The sequence below is a fragment of the Pezoporus occidentalis genome, unplaced genomic scaffold (assembly GCF_034315485.1).
Source record: "Pezoporus occidentalis ecotype Australia unplaced genomic scaffold, CSIRO_AGI_Poc_V1 ctg108, whole genome shotgun sequence".
Lineage (NCBI taxonomy): Eukaryota > Metazoa > Chordata > Aves > Psittaciformes > Psittacidae > Pezoporus > Pezoporus occidentalis.
The window spans coordinates 2,774,520-2,801,632 of record NW_026912865.1 but is presented as its reverse complement, the minus strand read 5'-3'; the positions used below and the strand labels follow the sequence as shown (position 1 = coordinate 2,801,632).

Genomic DNA, 27,113 nt, shown 5'->3' with positions numbered 1-27,113 from the left:
TTGAAATTTGAAACTTTGAGGCTTCCTTAGACTTATATTCAGTAATGAAAAAAAAAAGAACTCAAGTTTCTGACATTGCAGTGTCAGACACTACGTTACCCAGGCAGAGCCTGGTTCCTGCATGAACCCCACCAAGGGTCTTTCTCCATCAAGCCTGACAAAGAATAGAGCCAAACTGCAAATTCCATTAGTTCGCTTGTGTGTGGAACATTTCAAAATGAGATTTTCACTTTGTGTTAGAGTTATTTCTTTGCCTTGCTTAGACAGAGAAAATAGTTGAGTATCCTAGTGTGTAAGAAATTGTCTTAGGTATTAGAAACTGTTATCTTTAGTGATAACTGAGTTCAGCTGTATTCTGAGCCATTAAAATAAGAGGACAGGATCTGGACCTTAAGACAGTGATATCTGAAGAAGGAGAGCATCTAGTGGAATGTAAGCGTGTGCTTAAATTCAGTGAGAGTGTATGGTATGCATAAAGAGAGGAATTTGTAGATATTTTAGCTTGAATAAGAATGCCTGCATTAATCAAGATTTTTGGAATTTTAACCCTAAATCACCAAAATACTCATTCTGTGTTACAGAAAGTTTGTAATTATTTTTATTATAATAATAAATAGATGAAATAGATGTTTACAGTCATTACAGTAAGTACAGTCTTCATTAATTGTTTTTGCATGCTGTAGCATTAAATTTATTAGTGTGGATAAGAGGCCATGGATGCTTAAGGGTCTTAATAAACCAGGCACAGAAAGTTCAAAAACATGAGAATCTAATACCTTGGACATACAGATATGTATTTTCTCAGCATTTCAAAATCCTTTCAAATTTGTGTAGTTGATTTTATTACCTCTGCACGCTGACATCTCAAAAATACACTTTTTCTGTGATCCTTGTAAGTACATCTTTTTGGGTTTTTTTTGAATGAGGGTGATATACAAAATGGACAGATGAGTAGACAAGCCTAGAAAATCTGAGCAAAAGTACAGAAGCTAAGAAAATTCTCCCTGGGCAACGTGTGCTGGGAAGCATGGGCAAAACGTAGGTGGTAAACTTCTGGACTTTCCATGAGGTGTCAGATGGGTGGAAAAAAGTAACGGAACCAACTTTGAAGCCAGCGTTGACAGGTGCAGACTTCCAGATCTGTTTTTCCTCGGCATTTGCCCTTTCTTTTTCACACCCTCCATGTGTGAATGCTAAGTCCCCAGCATGCGAATTTTAGTGCTCATGATGAGCGGTGGAGGCGGGATGGGGAAAGCCAGCACTATGCATCAACACAGAGCATGATAGGATGAAGAAACAATAAGGCTGCAGCTCAGATGGGCAGCTCAGGAATTAGCTGTCATCTTAACATCAAGTTTGTTTGAGACCCCAGCACTGTCTTGTGGTGTCCTTAGGGATTACTCTTATATGACAAAAAAGCCAATCTGAACCCCCCTCCTTCACTACTTTCAGCAAGACTTAATGTATTTATTTATGATAGCAATCAAATGTTCTTGCTGTTCAGTCAGAAAACTGAGCAAAAACTATGATTAAGTTGATCATTTAGCTTAAGTCCTCACTTTCCCTGCTATAATGAACAGCTAGCAAAATTTACCGTCTAGAATCCCTGAGAGTGTTTAATATACAGAGTATATAAGTACTGTATCATCAATGATATTTTTAGATTTTTATTTATTTTTCAAACTTAAAAAACTGATCGAGTCAATGAAAATTAAAGTACTATTTGTACAAATTTTAATTAAGCCTTTTTTATTACTATTTTATAGGTCTTGTAGAAATTTGCCTGATGCATCCTCTTGACGTAGTGAAAACAAGGTAAGATTCTGCTTGAACAGGTTTTGTTGACTTTGGAAGATATCCAGATTAGGAGCTATCAAAAAACAAAATGCTAGAACTTCTCACAGGGTAACTTGTGCCTGTAATGGCTTTTATATTTACTTACCTGTATCTACAGCGTTTGACAGATGGAATTTGGATACTATGACACATTTCTGATTGGAGGTCATCTAAAGGTGCTCAATCTGTTTTATGACATGTATTTTCGATGTTGTAACAAAATCCTATAGATGAGCAGAGATGTACTTAAATTAATTTGCTATATGTATCATCTGCAGTAATACTTTTATACCCTGTTGGGAAATACCATATCACCTCCAAAATAGCTTTAAAAGATTTTTTAGTAAAACAACATGTTCCATCTTCTGTCTGTAACTTCATGCTTTTATCTATTTTTATCTGTCCCTATTTTGTTTTCCAAATATTTGTGTTTGTGTGAGTATAAATTATTAAGTGACCTGGAAAATGTGGGCAAATTAAGGTTTTTTAATGTTGATTACTGAAAAGTAAAAATAATAGTTGTGTTTCTAGTTTCTTGAATATATTTTTGCTTTTCTGTGATTTTTAGTTTTCGTATCAATTTGTGATGGTTTCCACCTGTGAAAAACAAACCAGGATGCAGAAGCATACAATAAGGAGAAAATTTTTCATGGCATATGTGTTACATGTGATGCCAATAATTGCCATATACTGCTCCTGGAGTTCTATCTAGTTCTCATCACCTAGGCAGGAAAGCTTCACTATGAGCTGAATCAGCCCCAAACAAATGATGAACATATTTGATATATTTGGTATTTTGATATGACCACAGCTGTGGTGTCTGCAATATGCTTGAAGCAGTCAACTTTGACTAAAGGTTCTAGTTCCAGTTAGCCAGCATGTGAGCTTGTTAAGGATGTATTTTTGGCTTCTGTTTAAATCACGTTGTGTAGTTTGCTTAAGACCTTGAGATACACTATTCTGCAGCTTGCATTTTGCAGGAGGAAAATGGCCAGCACTAGAAGACAGTAATGTGGGCTCCATCCATATTAACTGCTGCTGAGGTGCTTTAGGTGTTCTTCAGGGCTTGGAGCTTAACTCCTGGGGTGACTCAGGCAATTCTTCTGTATCCTTTCGTGATATGGAATATATTGATTCATATAGAGACAGTACACCTGCTAGTTTCAAGGATCCTGTCTGCCCTTCCAGGTAGCACTGAGACCTTGCTATTAACAAAATTAACAGTGAAAGATTGAAATTAAAGCCTCAGAAAAGGCAGGGTACAAACAAAACAAAGACCAAATTTAAAATAAAAACATTTGTTTTGCTCTGCTGTCATGTGGTCCTCATGGGATGTGCTTTAGTGACTTCATTTCGGCAGGTTGTGCTGTAACTCACCCATAGCTCTCAAGCTTTTGGTTTTACCTCTTCCTGTTTTTCTCTTTGTACTAAACCAGGAGTCATATTCTTCTGTAATATAAATACAGCATCAGATTTACTTCTCCTGTCTTTGGTGCTTTGAGCTTGTCATCCCACACATCCTCATGCCTCCAGTCTTGGTTGAAACAGCTTAATACATATCCTTAGAATCATTTGTGATTTAAGACATGCTACATATCATATATCATAAAAAGCATTAACTGAACATCTGTTCTGATAAATTGGCAATAAACAAATGTACTTTCAGCTTTCTGATAGAAACCACACATGCAGTGGACTTGCAGAATCCAAGGACATATTTTCCCATTTCTATTCCAGATTTTACAGGGTTTGTCATACTTTTACCAGTGAAAATGCTGATCAGATCTGAGACCCAGGAATGGAAAGCATTAAGGAGTGTACAGGGATGTCTGTGAAGCTGTATCAATGTTAAAAAAGTAATAATAATTAAGAACCTTCTAAATGTGAAATCTGAGTCCATAAAGAGTGGAATTAATGAAAGCAGGAAAAAATGAAATAACAGTAGGCGTGCAGGAGAAATCAGATTATGGATCATGGTGGAGCCAAGAGGCTGAATCAAGTAAAAAAGCCATTAAGCAAATTTCTTTATCTGAAGAAACTTCAAGAGAAGTTAACTTTTCCATTGAATTAGCTGGAACACTTTTCAGAAGAGGGCAGCACCCAAGTGATAGTTTCCCTGTATTTTTTTAGTATAGATGTATTTAGACATATTATACAGACTTTGCAGTAACTTTTCTGCTGATCTTAGCAGATGTTAGTACTTGAAAATACTTACATTTTGGAAGCCAGTAACAAAACCAAGAACAGAATATCCTTGATCTTATCCATCATTCCATTCCATGTTCCTAATATCATGCCACTTCTTTTCACTTCATAATGGTCCAAATTTACTGTATCAGATTAATTCATTGATGGCTTTGAAGAAGTTCAAATAAAACATTGATTTTAATTCTGAATTTCGGATTCAGAATATTTTCTCATGCATTTTCATTTACTTTATATCTGTTTTGCAGTGCCTCTAAGTACTGCAGTGCACTTACAGTTTTCCAACTTGGTATTGATAATCTGTCATTTCCTGACCAATTCCAGCTATTGCAGCTTTGGTGATTTGTTTGGGTTTTGTTTTGTTTTTCCCTTATGGTTAGATGAAAGGACATGTAAAAGCACATTTTGTTGCTTGACTTTTATGGTGGTTTGAGTTTCCTGCCATTTTTCTATAAAGTGTTTGTTTGGTGGAAAAAGTCCCATGGCCTTTTCAGATTAGTGGAATCTCAATCTTCCTTAGCATTCTGAAGGAGTTTAGGGAAAATGCCGAAGGCTCACATCTAGTGGAATGGTGGCTTAACGTCTTTACTGCATTGTCTTGTGTGCGTGTGTGTGTTTTTAATAAAAATTGACAAAAATAAAGTTCCTGTCAGATATTATTTTGAAACCCTACAAAATGGTTTGGCTCTTTTGTGACAATGTTTTGCAATATCTTTTCTGTGTTTAGTAATTTTCTATTATTCTACAGTAACAATGCTAGGCTTGTTTGTCTCCTCACACCAAGGGAGGAAATATATACACATATATATATATATATATATACATTATAAACTATTCTAACAAGCCATATGCTTAATGGATTGGTTTTTGCTAAATGTGCATTTGAAAATAATTTTTTTTTGTTATCTATTATAACACCAAGGATATTACTTTAAGAACTTAATGTGAGTGAGCTAGGTAGATGGATATGATTCATTCTTTTAGCTCTATGTATCCCGCTTATTCTTTGAAATAAAGCTTTTTTTCTCAATTACAAGATATATTGGTATAATTTCTGATGAGACAGCATTAAAAAAATGGTGCTAAGCTTTTGATGTCTCATTGTGCCAGAGTCTCTGTTAACTGTTTTATTTATCAGTTACCCTTATGATTAATTTAGCCATCTGTAGTATAAGGTACTCAATCTCTGTCCTTGTCCTCTTAAGTAAAAGTTTTACAGAATTTGGTAAGGAGTTATGTGTGTGCCTATGTATGAGCAGGGAGAGCAGTAACAAGTAAGATTTTTCTGGTACAGATACAGTTAAGACATGGAAGGCCTACTTTTCAAGTAAGAAACCTAGATCTTTGCTGGAAAGTGAGGAGAGAAATGCTTTTGTCTGGATAAAGAATTGCTACTGCTAAACCCAGGACAACTGATTTTGGACCATTTTTTGCCTATTAAGTGTAATGCAGACTATAATCTCATTTTCTTCCATCAGACTTACCAAAGGATGGCAAAAGTGTATGCTATATCATGATACATAGGACAAGACATTGACATACATATTACTTAGTAAATTTCTTTTCCAGCTAGACTTTATCCTTTATGTCTTAGTGGCAAATGTTTTGGCTTAAGCAAATGTACAAAATTAAGAATTTAATAGTTTTATTGTTGGAAAATTAATACATATGCAGCAGCTCACAGGTGTAGTTGGTGAGTGAAACGGAGAGAATTACAGGGAGTTGCCTGTGCAAGTATTCATACAAACTGTTGAAACATATATATTGAAGCAGAATAGCCATTTTGGATGTGACTCTGTCTTGTGTAGTTAGGAAACAGAAACGATGCCTTGTAACTTTTTGCAACAGTTGTCTACATGACAGAATTTAATAAAAACCACATATGAATAAATGTATGATTAAGTGCTTTCAAATAATAGCAAAAAAAATAACAAGACCACCAAAACCTTTCAAATACATAACACGTCTGAAAAGATTTGTGTCTGAAAGTCCTGTGGACAGGAAAAATCTTATGTGGATTAGAAGAATAATTTACTTACCACTTTCATTTTGGGAGTAATTTGATATCACTGTACATTTTGAGACAAATATTTGAAAGAAAGAAGGTTCCTCTCATGTCGAACTAATAGGAAATTGTGCTCCAGATCTGTGTTACTGATAAATTAGTTCCTACCACTTGAGAATTCAGGATTTTTTACTTCAAGACAATGTATTCAAAGAGTGGTAAATGTTATCATAGGTAAACTAACATCTAAATGACTTGGAGAACGTCTAGTTTATTATGGAGAAAGTCTAGTTTATTATTTTATCAGGAAAATCATCAGCGTAACTTGTGTCATAACAAGTTAAACATATATTCAGTGGGTAATGTTTTAATACTTTTCTGGTTAATTCAAATAATGACAGTTCCACATGACTTTATTTTTTTTTTCTATATTTAAAAAATTTCTACTTTTTTCAGACATAATTGTGTCTTCATAACACAGCTTTACACTGGGATGTATGTGTAATTTAGAAAGCAGTGCCTAAGGAGACCAAGGTGGCATTCTTTCCAAAGCATTTACTTAGATTTATCAGGAGAATAAGTTAATAAGTATAGCTTGTTTTCCTGATGAACCTGTTTTACCTCCCTGTTTTTTTGTTAAAGCTGTTTCTCACCTTTGGCAGAACCTGGGGAAGATGCAGTCCATGTTGCTTCTACTTTAATACCTTTTTACACAGTTCAGTGTTAGATCATAATTTTCATGTGAACTGACTTTCCATCTTATGTGTGATCCAGAATATCAGCATTAAAAAAAAAGAAAAAAAAAAGCAAATAATTCACCTTAGAAACTTTGAAGAAAGTTTTGATCTAGTCATGGTAGAGATTTTATGGTTTGCTACTCTTTCTGTAAAAAATCTAGACCAATATCATGAATCTGAAGCTCTAAATTTAGAAAATAATTTAGAATCTAAGTCCAGATTTGGTCTCTGCATTACAGACCCATTTCTAGTTAAAAAATGTTCTGCTGATTTGTGTGTATGTTTATCCATTTTGTTCCTTTGTTCTAGTGCTGTCATTTTGGTCTTATTAAAAAAGTTCAGCTTACTACATGTGTTTCTGATCTCATTCCATCTGTTGTTTTGCAAGAGCTACTTCCTTTATATCATTAATTCCTCTTTGATTTCTAGCTTTTTTGTTTGAGTGAGCAGTAGTGGAGCCTATTTCTGAAAAACACTGGTTTGAGGAAGCATTCATTGTCCTTATACAATGTTACCATTTCCAAATGACCATACCTCACTTGGTTCGCATCAGGGCATGTTAGGTTCATGTTACTTGATGTAAACTGTTCTAGTTAGATTTGCAACATTTAGATTTAAGCAAAAAATACTCTTCTTGCCCTGGGAAGATTATCATGATACCAAACAATTCCCTATTGGAAGGAACAGTTGAACTCTCAGAAGACTGTTAGAAAAACAGTGAGTGGTGGCCAATGAAATTCTTCATTTAATTAATTTTGAAAGTTTTGAATTCCTTTTCTTTTTTCCTTTTCAACTACTTTTAAGTAATTTTGAACTAGGAAAACAGAAGTTTTGGTTTGAAAATGTAGAGTGTAACATCCATTGTCATCTAATAGTGGAATATAAAAATGTATTGAAACTGATCGTTTCCTGAGAAAAGTTTTTTTTTCATTTTGAGAAAAAAAAATGGTAAAAATAAACCCTGACCAACTGAACTTAGTGTCCTTATTTCAATAAAATGTCAAGGCTTTTTTCTGGGATTAGTTTTACTTGATGTATCAGTAGGCCTTGGCACGATTTTTCATAGGATTTCTGTGCATATTGTAGCTTATACTCTGGTTTTGGCATTTGAATCTCAGCATTGAAAGGTTTTGAATATTTTCTTACAGATCCAAATTTTTTTAAATGAGAATTTATCTCAAATTTACAATAATTTGGATGTAATCCGGGCTCTGTAATTTGCCCTTTGTTTACTTCTGCATACAATCTGTTAGGAATTAATAAGGGCACACGGGCTAATAATTCCTGCTAGATATACTATTCCAGTTTAAATCCTTCCTTGAATTAAAGAACAGTATTGATGTGTACTGTTAAACAGATGCTCTGGTTTGCCGTGCTGGTCAAAGTGATTTCTGTTCCTGTGTCCTTTTTTTTTTTTTTTTTTTGTATTCATAGGCATACCGTATGTAGATTTTATAAAGAGTGTCAAGATCCTTTGGGATAAAAGGAACTGAAAAGGAACTATATAAATGCAGCTTCATCATCTCCTCATGTGACACTGTGTTATTTGTGATCAAACAGCAGAACTGCTTCATAATATCCCCATTTCAAGTCACTGTGGACTTTTGTAAAAACTATAACATACATTGTTTCTTCATCTTAGCATAAGCCTATCTATCTCTTTCTTTGAAAGAAACTGAATTTGTGCACCATCAAATCAGACTGCCAGAGATCTCTTTTCTCAAGCTTTTCCTTAATCTCAGTTAAGCATTCTGCCATTTAATCTGGGTTTTTTAATGAATAGTAGATGTCTTTTTAAACAACTGAAATACCATAAAATTAAAATTTCCATTTGATAACATGGCATGATGATAACATGGGGTTACATGTTGTCTGTGCCATTTCACTGTCCATAGCAAAAGTACCTTCAGTTCCTTGATTCACTTATGAGCTGTAGCAACCTGAAATTTCTAACACCTACCAAATTCAGGTCCCTTTAGTTTACATTTTGCTTTCATTCTAATGTCATAACACAATATTCTTTCTGGGTTTGGATGTCCAGTTCTTAAAAAGTTCATGTAAACATTTCGTGGCAACTATAGTAGCAGAACATGTAATATGACAAAAGCATCAGGATTTCCTCTCTATAACCTGCGTCTATACATTTACACATTTTTGAATAAATGTACACAGACATATTTTGTTGTACTGGTACAGCATCTTCATTGATAGAGAAAGTGAAGTTGCTCCATGTTTAAGTTCTCTAGCACTGGAAAAACCTGCAATTCATTACCTGTGTCCTCATGATGTAGTTTCAAGAGAGTGGTGTGGACTGCATTTTGTGATTTCATGGGCTGCACATTGTGCAGTTGCAGTTTAAGTACAAGTCTGGGGTTTGTTTTGGATTTTTTTTCCTTCCTTTTGTTTTTATCTTAATTTTATGAAAATATTTATTTTCATAATATGAGGCTACAAATAACCCTCTTCTAGACAGAGTAGGCAAATGTGACAAAAGAGTTCCTAAACTGTAATTATGGAGAAAACACATGCCATGGATTACAGATATGACAGAATAATTATTTTTTCATTGCACTGTGTTGAAGTGCACTGAAAGGAGAGAACCTAGGACTAAATGCCCTCTAAAAAATGCTCATTGCACTATTGGCTGCTTCTCTAGCTAGAACCTACCAAAGAAATAAGACAGTGTAGCAACACTTGGATTCTCTTTGTAGTATTTCAGGATTTCTGCAGATAATCAGGAAGTTTATGTGAATCAGAAACCATGACCAAATCTTCATGACAAAAATGAAATTCAATTTGAAACATTTTGGATATGTGGTTCAGATGACAGATCTATAAAAATATAGCTATATTTGTGCAGAAAGTACCCCGCAGTATAATAGGATGTGTTATGGTTTGTATTAAACACAATAGATGTGTTTAATTATTTTGTTTAGATTCCCACAGCCTCAGGATGTGCCATTGTATTGGTGTCAAAAAAGCCAAAAAGTTTACTACCATAGAATCATAGGTTGGTCTGGGTGGGAAGGGAGTTTAAAGATCATCTCATTCCAACCCCACTGCCACAGGCAGGGACACCTTCCACTAGACCAGGTTGCTCAAAGCCCCATCCAACCTGGCCTTGAACACTGCCAGGGATGGGGCATCCACAAGTTCTCTGGGCCTCACCACGGCTTCAGCACCCTCACAGTAAAGAGATGCTTCTTCACATCTACACTAAAGCTACTCTCTTCCAGTTTAAAGCCATTCCCCCTTGTCCTGTCACTGCTTGCTCTTACAAAAGCTATAACTTATAGTAATGTACTTTTTTTGAGGTATGTAAATTGCCTCAGTACCTCCTCTACTCTAATAGTGAGAAAGAAATAACATTAAGAGACTTGTCACTCAATGTAATATGGACTCTCCTGTACATCATTTAGGAATCTGACTTACTTATTGTGGACATGTGACATCTGTTCACCTATTCATCTGCTAGTTCATGGAAATGGGGACTGGTACCAGGACTCCTAGCATTTTATCCAAGGTTGTACTGGAGGCCACTTCAGTAGAATAAGCACTTAAAATCGCAGCCAGTTCCCAAATGAGGTGTTACAGCCTGCATCCATCATGTCCTGCATCCTGCCACTGCCAGCGCTCAGAAATCTACATCCGCCTGAGTTCAGCAGCCTCTCCATCTCCCTCTTCTTTTCCCTCTCCTCTCTTCTCTCCTTGTTTCTGTTAGCTGTTTAGCCTGAAAGCACATCTTTTGTCCAGCTTATTTTAAAATATGCCAGGTGACAAGCTCCCTCTAATTGCCTTGGGAGGCTCCTGCATAGTCTACTGCTTCTCACAGCCAGGAATTATTTTTGGATATTCTAACATTTGCATTATACAGTTTCATTGCTAAAAACTACCTACACTCCCTGTACTGTACATCGTTCCCCTTTCCCTTTGTTTATTCCACTTAGACATTGTAGATGCATGGTATGGCCCCATTTTCTTTTTCGTAAGCCTGAAGTAGTTAAAATAATCAATCAGGAAGCTTTTTAGATAATCTTTTCTCTGTATCAGTCCGTATTTAAAATACAGTGAGTCAACTGAAACCATTAGGGATAGAGCGGAATGAGAGCAAGAGTCCAGAGCAGAAAGTGGAGGGCTAGGAGGTGAGAAAGTACATGGGATTCTATTGACAAAAAAATTATGTGCTGAAAATAAGTATTTAAGATGGGAATTGGGGTGTGGAAATGAACAGATGTTAGCAAAGTTTCAGAAGTAGTCCAGAGACAAAGAAATGGGATAGTTTTAAAAATGTATGCGTTTTAAAGTAATATTTTAAATCAGGATTAAACAGCTGGGAAAGGTTACATAGGCTATGAGTTGGAAACATCTATGGTGTATATGAGATTTTTTCTAAACAATCTAACAAAGCAGCCGGGTGAGTTATTAACAGATGTTAATGATTTGTCAGTGGTATAAAACATTAAGATCACATTCAGGGTAGACGATGGTCATGCTTAATTTCTCCGTGGACAAAAATTTCGCGTTAGACCACTGTCATGCCTGATTTCTAGCCACGGATGGAACATGCCTAAAATAAAATAAGCAGGCAGCCACTTTGGTAAAAAAAATAAAGGGGTGGGGGGAAATATGTTTCCTTTTATTAGTATTTGGTCATGTGGTGGGAGATAGTCAAGTATGGAAAAACAGTACTTAATGTCTTCATTTACACTAAAAAGAAAACTATTTTTTCTTATTTATGTTTGAGCAAGCTTTTGGAAGCTATGGATACGAGAGAATAAAGCTGTGTATGTTGGAAGCACAATATAACTGCAGCAATGCCAATAAGTCTGTCTGAAATGTTGGCCATTAATACTATGTCCCTAAAATAACTGCATTAGGCCAGTAAGTGCCAAGTAAATCTGCAAATAAATAAAAAGAGAGATAGTATCTTTATGAACTATGCTTTTTGTATGTTTTCACAAGTAGATGCATCAGTGTGTATTCTAGGTCTAGAGGGGGTTTTGAGAAACAAGAGTCTTCATGTTGAATAGGATACAAGTAAAATAGCATCTCCAAAATAATCTTGGCATAATACAGCTGTCTTTTGAATTTATTTCTCAAGAGAGTAGAAAAAAAAAAAATTGCAATTTTTTCACTGCTACGATGTTGTAGTAAGCTGATGACTCCCTGGTGAGATTGTGCTTTTACAACCCGAGCTGAGCCAGGGGCATATCTCAGCAGCATCAGCTGAAGAGCAGCACACGGAAGGGGTTGCGCCTCAGAGGTGCTGTGACCTTCATGGTTTTCCTATATCCCAGTAATGGACTGTTGATCCATAGCAGTACTTGTAACTATAAAACTACTGCTGTTCCTTATACCTTTATATCCGTTTCTCTAAATCTGCAGCAAGGGCAAAATAGTACCAGCATGTCCCCTGTGCAGTGGCTGCTGTATACACCTCTGCAGTGGAGTGGTTAGAAAGTGCGCAAGTGCCCATATGTACATGATGTAATTCAGAGTCAGTAACAGAGAGAAGAGAGATGTAATTTTGAGTGCTACATGTGATACTATCCATCTAGGATCTTCCCAGAAGTCGCAACTTCAATCAAGATAGTTTCTCCCAGGAAGTATCTTGGATACTTCTTTTCCTCGTACACTAGTGAGCTGAATCAACTCAATGCAAGAATCAGACAAGTGTCGGAGACAGTACAATGGATGAAGGAGAACAAGACAAATGGGAATTGGATTGGGAGAAGTACCTGTAGACAGCAACGTTTGGATTATTCTGCTGTCTCATGATAATTTTCCCTGAGTCAGCTACAGACTGGAAGGATCAAATTAAATAGTTCTGAGATTGCTAAACTGGAATACAAATTAGAAAAAGCAAAAAGGGAAAAACTTCTTTGACTTTTTTTTTTGTATCTTAGGAAGAAATTATTGATGACATGATTTATTTGAAAATGTAGTTCCAAAACATTTTAAGCTCAATTCTTTTGGAATTACGTTTGTTACCTTGACACTTACACTGCCGTACAGTGGCAGTTTAGGGAGCTGGCAACAGTGGAAAACAGCACTGATCAATTAGTCATCTTCTGGTTGGGTTTCTTTTTGACCAGCTTGGTTTTCTGAATTGGTTCCTCACACAACTGTGTAACAGGCAATACCAGGACAAAGAAGGGGGCAACCCAGAGAGGTCATCAGTGGCAACCACCGAATTCTATACTAAGGTATTCATGAAAGGCATGTGTGTATGCACTTTCATTAGAGTGGAGTATGATGTTATTTTGGTGAAAGGGTGATCTGACACTCAAAGAGTTAGTTCTGCTCCTAATTCCTTGCCACCCAAATCTTTTCTGTAGTGTACGTGGTATTTTGCCAACATTTCCCTTATGTCAGATCTAGCAATTGCAAAACTGCAAAGAAAATTTATTCAGATTGAGGAAATACTGGAAAATTAAGGTATTTAAAAGCGGGATTTTTTCTAGTGGATGCATGCTGTTAGATCAGCTCTGTGTAATGCAAAACTGCATCCTAATCAAAGATATATACCTACTTATTTATTGTGTCTCTAAGTAAAATATGAACTTGCTTATATGATTGCCATTTTTTTCTATCTCTTCTGATAGAACACATTTCAGAGTGTTATATCTTCTCTTAGAATATGCAGTCCAGTTAGTATGGACAAAAATATTCCTCTGAAAACATAAGTTGAGCCCCTCCACAAGGGCAATAAAAATAATGCAAGAATATTAGGTAAGTAAAATACTTTCCTAATTTAGTCATTGAAAGGTGAAGTTTTAAATTAATAGAGATGCATCCTTTTCCTTTTCATCTCTTCTTTTTCTTGCCAAAATGTTTTACTATCTGAACAATTTGACATATCTAAGTTGAAACAGCATACAATTCCATTGTTATACAGATAATAGGCTGTAATATTAAATGGCAGATGTCTCAGGAAATTTAGGAATGTACTGAAATTTAGTTTTCAATTTCATGTGAAAAGAAATTCCCGTTTCGCAGGTTGTTGTTGGTAAAAGGACAAGATGCCTATCTCCCTCATGTTGGCAACTTTCCTTCTTAAACAAGCCGTACACCTTGTTGTAGTTTCCCCTGAGTCATACAACATATCATCCTGGGAGAAGACTAACTAGTACAGTTTCTTCTCAATTTATTAATTGAACCAGTTTATTAGAAGGGTTCAGTGAGCAGAGAAAGGCGCAGGAGCACACAGCAAAAAAGGAGTGGGAATAGGGGAGAAGGAATTGAGGGTGAAACCTCCCCGTTCTGTTTTAGTTGAACTCTCTCAACAGTGTGTAACAGCTGAATTCGAAGGCATCAAACCACTTAAATCATGAGTAAATTAATTCTTGTTCTTCAGAGTACTCATTCATGAGCTCTACAATACTAAATTCATGTGTCTAAACACTTCACCAGATTTGAATGAATAAAAGATTCCTGAAGTTGCCTGTTAATAGAATTGCACAATATTGCAAAAGTTGCTTGCTGTTATAACCATGACAAATGATTGCACGTCACAAAAAAGCTGTTGACTTTTCTGTGAAACTTATAATTAAGGGAGCAATTTTGTATTACAGCTTCAGCAGATATAATAATTCATGGCTACTAAAAGGAGCTTCACACACTGTCATGCATTCAGCAGATTCAGCTCTCTAACTTGGCCAAAAAGCAATTCAACAACCAGAAGAAAATTTCTTTTAAAAATAACGAACTGTCTAACAAAAAGTAAGTGTAGGTGGAGACAGAGGAATATGAAAGGAAGTGAGCTGAGACTTTGTCTCTAGGGAGAGGTGTGAGTTCTTTAGTCCGTTCTGCTGAGTGAGAAAAATGGAACATGAAGTGTTCTGTGCCAGGTAAGAACTAAACCTGGATATACCAGGAATCACCATCCCTGGAAGTTTTCAACAAACATGTAGATGAGGCCCTTAGTGACATGGCTTAGTGGTGGTCTTGGCAGTCCTGGGGTGATGTTTGGACTTTATGATCTTAAAGGCCTTTTCCAGTGTAGCTGATTCTATGATTCTATACAAATGAGTATGGGACCATATGTAAAACCCATAGTTAGATGCTCTCACATAGGAGAGAGCAAGGACATACTTAATGAGAAGCTTGAGCTCCAGAATCATGGAACATGGAAATGCAGATGATATATACTTATCATCTTGCCATACACTGGCATGATGATCTGCTATTGATCATTGGCAAGGACTAGATATTAGGGTGGATGGCCGCCTGATCTTTTGTCTTCTTATATGTAATATTAGGACAAGAATAACTGAGTCTAAGTTCTCCTGAATATATTTAAAACTAGCAATTGGGTTTTAAGTATCTCAACAAGGTTATGGACTACCCTTCTAGTAGGTGCTGTGGAGGAAAAAAGTCTCCTATCTTTACAATAGAGCTCCATCACTTTTGTGGGTCAAGTTACTTATAAAGGCACATATGACATAGTTGCCTGTGATAACAGGGGCTGAATTCACTGGCACAGCCAGCTCCTTTCAGTCCTATTTGGGTATTTCAGTACTATTTGATTTTTATGACAAATCATTAGAACAGTAATAAAAGAATGATAATGATTGTATCGTGCTCACCTGTATTCTGAGTAACATGAAAACCACCTCATCCATTAGAAACAACATGATCCCAGAGAAAAATCATACCTCTGGAACAAGGTTAATAATACCAGATGCCTTTTGCTGGCTTTGCTACAGAAGTTGCTATGCGTTAAAACTTTCCCTGATTAGTCAAATAATATTTTCAGATCAGATGCATTAATGATGTCATTTCTACTTACTTATTTGTGGCCTTTGTAGAAATGAGTTCAGCAGAAGTATTTAGAGCTGTTGAAGAGGAAGGACAAAGTCTTATTCTTGTCTTTTTGTGCTATTATGACAGCTCAAGGGACCTTAAGTGAGATTTTGGCACTGGAAACTTTTCTTAATGGAACAAAAATCCTTAGGTGGTAGCTGGTATAGAGGTGGATTAATGACCCTATTTCACCTGTTCCTCACAAACTCTTATTTGGGAATAGGTAATTCTGGAAAGAAGTCAATGGTCAGAATGTCTTTTATACTCTAGGTTTTTTTGGCTGCCAGAACAGACCCTTGTGACTAATAGGAATTCAGTATCAATTAGAAAAACTCCCAGAGTTGTGTTATATGCACTGGGGCTACAACAGTTCCACTATTCTTGGCTAGCCTGAGTGCAATGGAACTACACAAAACAGCTTCAAAAAGCTTGGCCCACAGTCCTTCCTCCCACTTAATCATATTGCTTAAGAATAATGTAAACTTCAATCTTGGGTGACAAATCTTAAAACTGGTACAGCCCAAAGCCAATTCACAGGTACTCTTGGAAGACATAATTTGTGCACCAAATTTCAGTTTATGTGAATAAATAGCCAGAAACATTTGGAAAGAGGTTATTTTGCTATCTGCAGACAAATTAGCTTCTAAACAGACAGCTTTATTGAAATACCGGTGTTTGAAAGCTTTGATGTTTGAAAAATAGACCAGGATTTCTATCCAGAGCATAATAAAATCTCAAAATAAACAGACCTAGAGTTTTGACGAGTCGTACTTCAGAAAGCAGAGATCTTTTGGAGATGCAGCAGTCATTAGAATTTTTAATAAACTTTTCAGATTTCAAAATGGCAAAGCTAGTGCTTTGGAAGCTAGTGTGAAATTGCAGAAGTGGTACAGATGCTGAATGCTCTTTGTACTTCGTATATTCTGAATGAAATGCAAGCAGTCTTTACAGCAGTCCTAAGAACACCATAAACGTTTTAATCCATATTGAACATAAAAAAGACAGGAAGAAAGTTGAAGCTGTTTCCTCTAGCAGCAAAGCAAGGACTGAAGTTTTGTCAGCCTCACACATCACAGAAGTTCTCTTTAAGCATATTAGAATTACCAAGAGTGTCCCGAAGAACAATGCTAGCTGTCCTTTTCATCCTTCTGCCAGAGGTTATGGCCCCAGTAGCAGAAGCGTACCAGAAGTGAAAATGCGGTGTCTCTTCATGTACTACAGCTTACAGACCATCAAACTTACTTGACATTACTTCTGTTAAAGCTAAAGCTGTGAGCAAAAATACCTGAGGGACAGCTCATTTTGTTCTTTCTGCTACAAAGTCGTAATATGGAGCAATGTGTCAGGACAGTGGTGAAAATAATATCCCCTTGATTGCAGCATTGTTAAATGCATTCCAAAAAGTGTTGTGGTTCAGTTATATATACCCGATATTGGTGAATAATTTGGCATGACAAGATAAGATTTTTGGAAATTCAGAGCGATATATGGCCATAACTTTAAATAGATGAGAAAAGGTGAAACATTCTTAAAGGTCTGTCTAATTTTACATTTCACTAGGGTACTGCCACAAGAATGTGCAGCACTCTTCATACTCCACTAAGCATTGAAATAGGGCTGGAGGATTATAGATGCTCTGTCAGCAGGAGCTTGAGTTCACGACACGGAAGGGTTAAGCCAGGTTTTGTTAGAAATTCAGTTTCGATAAATGTAAACTTTTGTATTTGTTGGACTTTTTCTCTAAATTGGCAAATGTTTTTCAAAGTGAAATTTTCCCATAGCAATCCATTTTATCAAGCTGCAATTTTTGTTTAACTTTGCTGTAAATGCACCATCACCACCACAATCAGTGGTCTCTATAAAAAGTATCTGCAGAAATCTTTGAAGGTGTATTTCTCAGGTATTGTTCTGTTTCTATGTATATGTTCTATTTCTCAGGTATGTTTATGCTGGAGGGGTTAAACTCAAATAATGTTTCATTAATGTGCAAGTTGTATAGTGTCTGGGCACATAAAGTTTTGAATAAATAATTTCATTGTCATTATTTCTTTTCAATACTAATTTTACAATATAGGTCCATATATCTAAATGGATATAATGGATAAATATATCTATAGGCTGGACTGCCTATAGAAGAAATACATTATGTGCTTAATAAGTACATAAAACTGGGGGGACAATCTAGCTACTGATTTTTTTTTTCTGTATGTGCCTTGTATTCACTTTTGCAGTATTATGATCTTTATTTTCAACAGTTTTCCCTTCTACACCAGTGTATCTTAGTATTTTTCTTATATGCTAAGCAAGTCAAGCAAAAGTACCTAGGAGCAGAGAATTTAATTGCTCTTTCTGTTGTTATAAATACTTCTGTTATGCAGAAGAATTGCATTGACATTTTAATATGCTGTCACTTTAGGATACTACATGAAGTGTGAACAGAGCACAGGCATTTTTAACAGGTGTGTCTAATTGTTGGTTTGTTTCTTAGAAAGTAGCTGTAATGTAAAATTTGGTGAAACATGTAGAACCAAGCTGTTTGGATCCTGCAACATGCTAACCAGGTTTTTCCTTTGGCTGCTGGTAAAAACAAATTGGGGTGTGTAATTGATTTTTTGTAAGTAAAGCTTTTATGTTTGCTTTGAGTTCAAACTCCATCTTTTTCTTGTTATTTTTTTTGTCCCTTAGGAGGGATTGCAACATGCGCTTTTAGAAAAAAAGAGTTCAGTGTATTCATTTATTTTAGCGAATAGGACGTTTCTATTACTTTCAGATTTTGCCAGTCTGTAACTGCAGAAATAATCATGAAAAGGGTGAAAGCCTGATCAATTACATTTTTTAAAAGTGTATTTTCATTAAATTTCCCAAGTGCCCGTTATGTTCAAAGTAGTTCAAGATTGTCTTGTTCACAGAATATTTGAAAAGCCCCTTAAAAGAAACAGATCCGTCCAGAAAAATGTCTGGCTTGTTGGACAAAGTGTGTTTATTTTAAAAAATGGCAAAAGAGGAGCCTTAACATGCATACAGTCTTTTGAGATTTTCAGTAAGATTACTACTAGTTCCAGAAGTGGATAGAAGAATATCTTTAAACAAAAGACCAGAATACAAACAAGGTAACAAAAGTTAATGTTGAATTTTGAAAGGAAAAATAAAGCAACTGGGTTTTTTATATATCAAATTAATTATGAACATGCATCTTCTACAAAGTTTACTTAGTTAACAAGATTTTATTATAAACAGTTATTCTTTTTCAATTTGGCAGAAAGATAAACTATGTAAGTTCTTCAAAGTTATATACTTAAGATTTAGTGACCATTTCAAGATCAAATGTTTCACTAATTTTGCAAATACATTTAGATTGATTGCAGAAAATTATGGAAGTCTATTTATTAGTTAAGCTGTAGTTAAAGTAAAGGAATTCTGATCAATTTGCTAAGAATTGCCTCCAGCTGTGCTGGTTTCCGTCATGTAGTTAAACAGAAGCTTACCATAGTTTGATCTATTTGTCCTCATTTTCATGGTCACTGAAGTAAGGTATGATGGGCTCAGCAGCAGTCGTGTGTTCTTTGAGTATTCAGGTGCTAATCCAGAGAGTCAACGAGAAACTTCAAAGTCATTGGGGAGATATATATTTTTATATATGTATGTAAATGTTTTAATATATATATTTCTGAAAATAATATAAATTAGTATGTGCACCAGTGATAAGTTTTAATATTTATGAAGAAGTTATGTAATAAATGTTTAATTTTAAGATAGAATTGGCACAGTAAACTCTGATCTGGAATAGACAACAACCTCATAATCTTACCAGATAGTTAAGAAATGAGAGCACCATTTCAAATTCCTCCTTTCCTTAAACGGAAGTCAGACTTGGACTTGACCTTCCCAAAAACTACACAGGTGCCTTGACCTCTGAGTCTCTATGGTGTAATTCTTTATTCAAACCCCAGCAACTGCTCTAGGCAAGATTGAAAATATGAACTCTGATTAAGACATTCCTCCAGCATGTTTCCTTACACACATGGTTCAACTACAGATGGGTTGTAACAAAGTGAGAACTTCAGTGTGTCTCTGCCAGATCCTATTGCAAATACTGTAGCCACCAAGATCCTGCCTCTCATTTTTCCAACAACTGTAACTCCCCTTAATCAAACTAACAAGATGGAAGGTCACATTTTTGCTCCTCACAGGAATTTAACAAAAAAAAGAAAACCACGAAAAAATTGTGTGTCAAATGGATCCATTCATAAAATGATTGCCATATGTACATCTAAACTGCAGGTGCACAATCATGCACACGCACGATACAGAATATTTTTATGTCTTAGCACTGTCCGTGATGTATTCCTACACCTCCCCACTGCGTAGCATGTATGCAATACGCTGAACTGACATTTCAGCTGTTGCTCTCAAGAGTGCCATTCCAAACTAGTATTATTCTTAAGTAAAAATTAGAATATGTCTAATTAATTTTATTCCTTTCTCCTGTAGTCTTTCTGCAAGTACAGCTATATATGCTATTGGTCACTTTTCACAGCAGCGTTAGGCATGTAAATGTTTTGATAAATAGTTAATGGCTATAGATTCCAACTGCTCAATATATTTTCTGTGATATGTTTTAAACTGAGGTCTGCTATTTATGATCTTTATCCCTGATACTGTTGCTAGACGTATCTTCAGTATGCTTTCAGTTGTTCTTAATAGATCTTTTTCCATGAAAAATTAGTTGATAAATGTACTACAAGAGGATCATTCTTTTCTTCCTTCCCCAGTTTTTGTGAAATGTTGCTGGTTAACTTTATGGAGGGAATACTGAAGGAGTGTAAACTTTCAAGGTTTAAAGGCCACTTGAAGAATTAAGATCAGCTGTGCTGAAAAGGCATATGCATGGCAGTTTTGGGTAAATGCCCTTTCTGGGGTGAATATTTTTTTTTTGTGATTAAGATAACAGTATCTATTTTCTGAATCACTCTTCTTGTACAGCAAGCCAATCTTAAGTAAAACCAGAAGAGTAAGCATCTTTAAACCAAGTTAAATTATGAGCAACACTCCCAAAGGGTTCTTGGGCTAATTTTATCAACTTGTCTTTTTAAATGAGTCCATCCTTTCAAAGGAGTCCATCCTTAGTATTTTATCAGAATAATCTGGTAGCCAGAAATATTGCCAAAGGAAAAGTCATTCCACCCAGATTAGAGAAATATAACTGAAATAGAGATGGTAGAGCTGTATAGTGTACAGCATGCATACTGCATTTATCATTGTTGCAGGAGTTTATGTACAGTAAATCCTCTCCTGACTGGTTTAGAAAAGATTCTGTCTTCAGGGACCTACTGGCTTACTTTGATTTGAATGCAAATCAAGTCTTCCTAAGGTCCCTGACAGCAGAGTTTATCATTTAAAACAGTAGCTAGAAGTCTGAACATAGTTCTGATTACATAATTCAAGCTTGGGCAAGACAAGATTTGAAAAGATGCTTCTAACAGCCAATCATCTCATACATTCTTCTGCTCAAAGGTACTGGCACTGGTTCTATACTTCATAGATAAAATAGTAATTAAACTTGGAAACAGATAAGACATAATCTAGATAAAACCTAATGTCAAGTAATGTAAAGTCATCCTTTGGAACTATTTTTATTTCCTATATTAAATCTGAGAACTTTCTGAAAGCAAAATTGCTCTAAGACATTATTGATATGTAGCTTTGTAAAACCTAGCAATTTAGATCCTGAATCTTGTTTCACAGTCTTTTTGTTTTACCATCCTCTGGTCTAATCTGCCAGCAAATAAAGTCTTTCTATTTGTGTAAAATCTAATACCACGTTTTTCTTTCTCCCCTGCAAACAGCCTTCATTTTCAGCTGATAAAACGTATTGTCTTAATCTAAAGTGAAACAAAGAGATACTAGGGTAAAAAATGCTTTTTTTTCTTTTTTTTAAAAATTGCATTTTGCGTATAGAACTAAATTTTCTGATCTTCAAGCCAAAACTATTGCAAAATTACATCCCCTTGGATCATGCACAAGGCAAGCAATTATTGTACATGAAGTAGTAGGTTGCATTTGCTCATGCTGTTACTTGGAAATAATTGTTTTCTTGCCTTTAAACAAGTTTTCAGGCACAGTGTATGTAAGCTACTGTACAGTGCTACAACACCTGAGGATTTTAATCTGGACTTTAATGTTATTGATGTGTACCATGTTCTGTTGCACTTTGAAGTTTTATAAAGGAATGGCAGAGAAGGGACAAGTGGAATGCCATTGTACAAATGGGCCAGTGATAGGTGAACCAATTTCAGTCTTCCACTGTATTGGTAAAGGAGTTGTACCACATATTGTTATGAAATATTTTGGATGAGGTCTTCAGCAGATTTCATGGGTCATGGGTAAAATCCTTCTTTCTTCTCTCTCTCTCCCCTTCTCATTCACTGTCCCTCTCCTTCCACTAGGCTTCTGAATTTGCAAAGGCTAGAATTTACCCCGGGGTGGTTTCATTCCATGATGGAGGCCACACTACAATGTGGTGCTCAGTGTGCAGTCCCTATTCTTTTCCTGGGCACAGATCTTCCACAGCACAACCCGTTGTTCCCTACCATCCCAGGTCTCCTGCCTCTACTTTTGCTGCTTGGATTCTCCCTTTATTTTATCACAGTCTCGTTGCAGATTCCTTTTGCAGGACCTGTAGACCTTCCTGAGCCTGCACAAGACAAGACTGCTGTATCCTAATATTTTTCAGGAAGGAGGATATGCACTAGGAGGGTGGAATAGTGAGACTATGCATGTGAAGCTATCTCAGAAGTGGGGAAAGAGGGAGTGGGAAAGTCAGAAGCAAAGAAGCAAAATACAAAGGGTCCAAGCCATCTGCAGAGTGGACCCACAAAACTGAGAAAAAAATATTTTCTCCTGGTGGCATCTGGGTGCTTCTGACATTAGGTGTTAATCGAATGAGCATTCTTGCTTTTAGTGAACTAATTTTCGGTAATTTTGTGTTTCACGGGTACTTTTCTGGGATTAAGCAAAATGCGCATCAGTGTCTAATTTTGTTGCATTTCAGCAAGCAGTTCTTTATTTTATCTCTCTCTTCCGCAATCTTTTAGACTGTGGACAAGCCCAGTGATTATATGCCAAACGTATGTTTTCATTGTAACTACCTGTTCGTGTACGTGTTTGTGGGTGCTTAAGCCACTGACATGCTGAGTCTGCTATCACTGAACTTTCTCCTATGCCTTGCCAAGACCTTCTGCCCCTTTCCTTGGTCATCCTGCAGAGTCTGGATTACATCACCTATCCAAAGAGCACAGCCTACCCCAGGCATTGCCATCTTGTGGAGAAAGAGGGCAGACCAAAGTGGACTACCTGTCCAAATTTCATTATTGCTGCTCTATGGTGACCTCCACAGTATACTGGACATCTGTAATGATACTGTGCCCTGAGAATATGTTTGTGGGAATCTGGGGACACTTGGTAATAGTTTGCTGAAGAGTTTAAATGGCCTGCTTTCTACTATAAAAGCTCAGCCTAAAGGCAGAGCCCTTAAGTGTCACTGAGTCGACTGTGCTAGACCTTGCTAGGCACAATTTAGTTCCCACATTCAGAGCACAAGAGATGCCCTCTGCCTGACTGTGGTGCATATCTGCATGGATGTTGTGTCACACAACCAGAATTGTATGCTGTGTGAAGCAGCATTAATTGAAAACTACAACTCTCTTATATTCTTGATAAAACCATATCTGCATCTACACTATAAACTAGTCAGTTGATATTTTTTATAAGCCTTGCCCCTAAGCAATGGTTAGAAACTGTGCCAAAACCAAACCAGAAAACTTCACTGGCTTTTTAGCTGTGGGAGCACCATGCAAAACCTCATTTGATTTATGCTGTGTGTGTGAGACAGAGCTGGTTTGCTGTTCTCTTATCACCGATGGGAAGGAGCTGATTAAGTACCTTTCTAGAGCAGATGCAGTAATGAGACTTTGTGAGCTGGGTGGTTCAGAAATATCCTCATCACTCCCTTGAGTGCGTAACTGACATCATGGACTTCTAGAAAGGCCCTTTTTCTATTGAGATTGCCACTCTCTTCCCTTTGTAAACTGAAGAGAACCCAGGAATTTAATTTCTTCCCTGCCAGTTAGATTGAGCATCCATATTTTTTTCACCCAAGGGATGCATAACACATGATTTACAGAACTGCTGACTGCTGTAGTTGCAATTAAAACAATACTGCCTTCATAGCTTGAACACTGAGTGCAAACAGGCTGATAGTTTAATCAATCCATTTTCAAACATATTAACTAAACCAGCAGTTTACTGCTCGTGTCAAACTCTAAACAACTGTAAATCTTGTTTTCAAAAATCAACCAGAAAAAATGTAACACATTAAAAATGAATTAGACATGGCACACCACCCATAAGCTGTATAATAAACAGATCACAGGCCTATAGTAATAGTTGTGATTTCTGGCACGTCACTGGAGAAGAACTCATGGGTTTTCAGAATGACCTGTGTCATAAATCATTGCATTCCCATTTACACTGAACACATGTATCTAATTTTTCAAGAGTGGCTTCTGAAATCCTGATGAATGGCTTCAGAATTGATTACTGGAATGTATGAAAAGTGGTGTCACAAATGCCTAATTGAGGAAAGGAAAAAGGGATTAAAAATACAGTCCCATGAAATCTGAACAAAATATTGTAATATATACTAAGTAACGAATAGCCACCCAGGAGATAAGCCTAAAATATGGAATATGTGAAATCTGTCACTTTTCTTAAAGACAGATAAATTGAATTAAATTAATATGTATTTTCAGTAGAGTTTAAACAATATAAATACACAAGCCAATCATAAATCATACATGTATTTTTTTTCGACTATGCATGTATCAGTATCTTGCTGTCCAGTTTAATGCGTTTCCTGTGTGTTATACGTATGTTTTCATAATATGGAATGCTTCATGTTAGAAAAAATTCAGACATCCCAAACCAGGAAATGTATTCAAACACATTAATGAAACTCCAGAGACGCACTGAGGTATTTTTATGTATATCTTATCCACTTCGTTTATCGACATTATCTTTTGTGAGCACATTTGAGGCTCCCCCACCCTTCATGCTCAAAGTTGAACAAAAAGCTATGTACTCAGTAAGCCCAAATTAACACACCCTTGTCTCTCCATACCTCTCTGCAGACGTTGTAGACGAACTATCCAATGCAGTCTCATCTTTCAAGTGACAGGTAGAAGTATAGCTGGTGAATCCAATTTTTATTTCCTTTGCATAAAAGACTGCAAATTGCACTACATGCTGAAAGATAATGTAGATAAATTTAATGTTTTGCCCACTTTTAAAGATTTATCTGTGTCAGCAGCTGGAGCATATGCACTGAAGTTGAATGTGTTACATGATTGTAGCATGTAGATTCTGATTTGGTGTTGAAAGAAACTCCTTGGCAGATGGTAATGAAATGAAACAGCAAACATGCCATCACCTAATAAAAACATCAGTTCATAAGAGCCATTAACTACCTTTTCCCAAGGAATCCTTTTTTAATTGATGTATTTGAATTTGTGTTAAGAAAACAAATTCATGTTATCCTAATAATATATGCTGAGCAGTGGTTATAGAATAAGGAATTTTTTTAAGGAAACTATTACCTCTTGTCCAGTCTTTATTTGCAAGTCTCAAAATTACCAGTGTTCATTAAACTTTATTACTGAGGTTCATGAAACTTTCTTTGGATTAGGAAAGCATAACCTTCTGTCCTGATTTAGAAGGGTGTTGCAGCTTTTCATTAACCTGGAAACCTCCTATTTACATGGTTCACAGCCTGGTCTCAGCTCACTTGGAGGTAACAAAGGGTGTCGGGACAAGAGTGCAGCAGGGGGCTCATCCTTTAGGGCTGCCATCTGAATTTGATCAGGTCAACTGTTTTAACTCCTGCCTCATTAGGCAAAATAAAATGGAGATTACGGTGTGTAGAAGGATCACATTAAAGACAGCAAGCTCTGCCTCCTGACACTCTCTGTTGATTTTGCATTTTGACAAGACCTTGCTTTCTGTGTTTTCCATTCTGCATTACAGCAGGCTTTAAATTATTTTGAAGACAAGATCATTTGTATCCCTTGGCATTTCAGAGCTTAGACAAAGAGGAGTGAAGTAATAAGTGAAGACACATTAGTCTCAGAGGCAGTTTACCTACTGGAGAGATGTCACTGAGTAGCATGGGCTTAATGCTGATAGACACATTAATTCAGCTTGTCAAGCAATGCCTAGCTCTTCTCTTTTCAAAGTTTAGTTTAGCTGTAAATTTGAAAAAATCTGACACGAAAAAGTTCACTGGGTAAATTATTATTACCACCTGGCATGGAGGATTAAATAATTCTTTTCAATTACTTATAATTAACATGTCAAGTCTATTCAGTTTCCCTTCGGTTACTGGGTTTAGCATTTATATAAAACTGTAAAAATTATTTAAATTTTTTTTTTGCATTATAGTTCATGTTAGAACGAAGACGAGAACCATCAAATACTCATAAGAATCTTTGCCATCTGGTTGTCCACTAATAAGCATTTCTTACTGACTTTATCTATGTGTGCCATGTATCAATAGAAAGTTCTCTGTATAAAAGGAAAAAATGGTTCAGGATATCACTTTGGCCAGCTGACAAATACTTCACAGATCTCATATGAGGAAGATAGTTCTTACCCGTCACACCCAATTGTGGGTTTTTTTAATGAAAAACAGGGATAATAATAGCAGGTGATGTTTAGCAATTAGCTCTTTTTTTTTCTTACTGCATTTATTGGTAGGCTTTTCTTCTCTCTAAGCTAAGAGTGGCAATTCATGCTCATTGCAGAGGAAGTAGAAATATCAAAATTAGAAATAAATTTACATTATTTTTGGAATCATTGCTTTGTATATCGAGAGTTAGCCAGAAATACAGACATTAAAATACTGTCAAAACAAGAAGCTCCCCTCAGGGAAGTGGGAAAAGAGGCAATGGGTAATATGTGACAGATGTGAACATAAATTGTTTAATGCAAAGTAGAATGCGTGCTCTTCTATGGTTAGAAGTGTAGCGTAAAATTGTTTTAAGCTGACTTAAGGTTTTTTTATTCAAGTAATGACCAACTGAGAAATATACACTATTGTTACATCCCAAGTGAACTTAATATGTCTGAATTTAAAGCTATTAGCTTTCAGGAAACTATGAGTTGCACAATCCATAATAGCATGTCTCTTCAGTAACATGGGCCACATGACCATATTTAACTTCTGCATATTATACACCAACTTCAACATCCTTATTCCTGATGCAGCCTGATTCATTTGCGGGCTGTCACTTATCCTGTGGACTTAAGGAGGAAGAAGTCTCAAAAATAGACTTCTTCTGCACATTTTTATTTGTGTTTCTGCCTTAAGAATTGTATCTTGTGGGAATGTTTAAAGTTCAAATTTTTCTCTAAGTTTCATAGAAGGAACCCACCGCTTCCAAAACCAAACAACAGAGAGGCAGAAAACATGA

At 36.1% G+C, this 27,113-nt stretch overlaps 1 protein-coding gene across 2 annotated transcripts in view; it reads left to right on the top strand.

The window, feature by feature from the left end:
• Positions 1-27,113, top strand: part of SLC25A21 (solute carrier family 25 member 21) — a 257,949-nt gene that overhangs the window by 146,583 nt on the left and 84,253 nt on the right. For both annotated transcript variants that reach the window (XM_062623581.1, XM_062623590.1), the window contains exon 2: positions 1,767-1,815. In XM_062623581.1, coding sequence (XP_062479565.1) covers positions 1,767-1,815 — 49 coding nt within the window. The remainder of the gene's footprint in view (positions 1-1,766; positions 1,816-27,113) is intronic.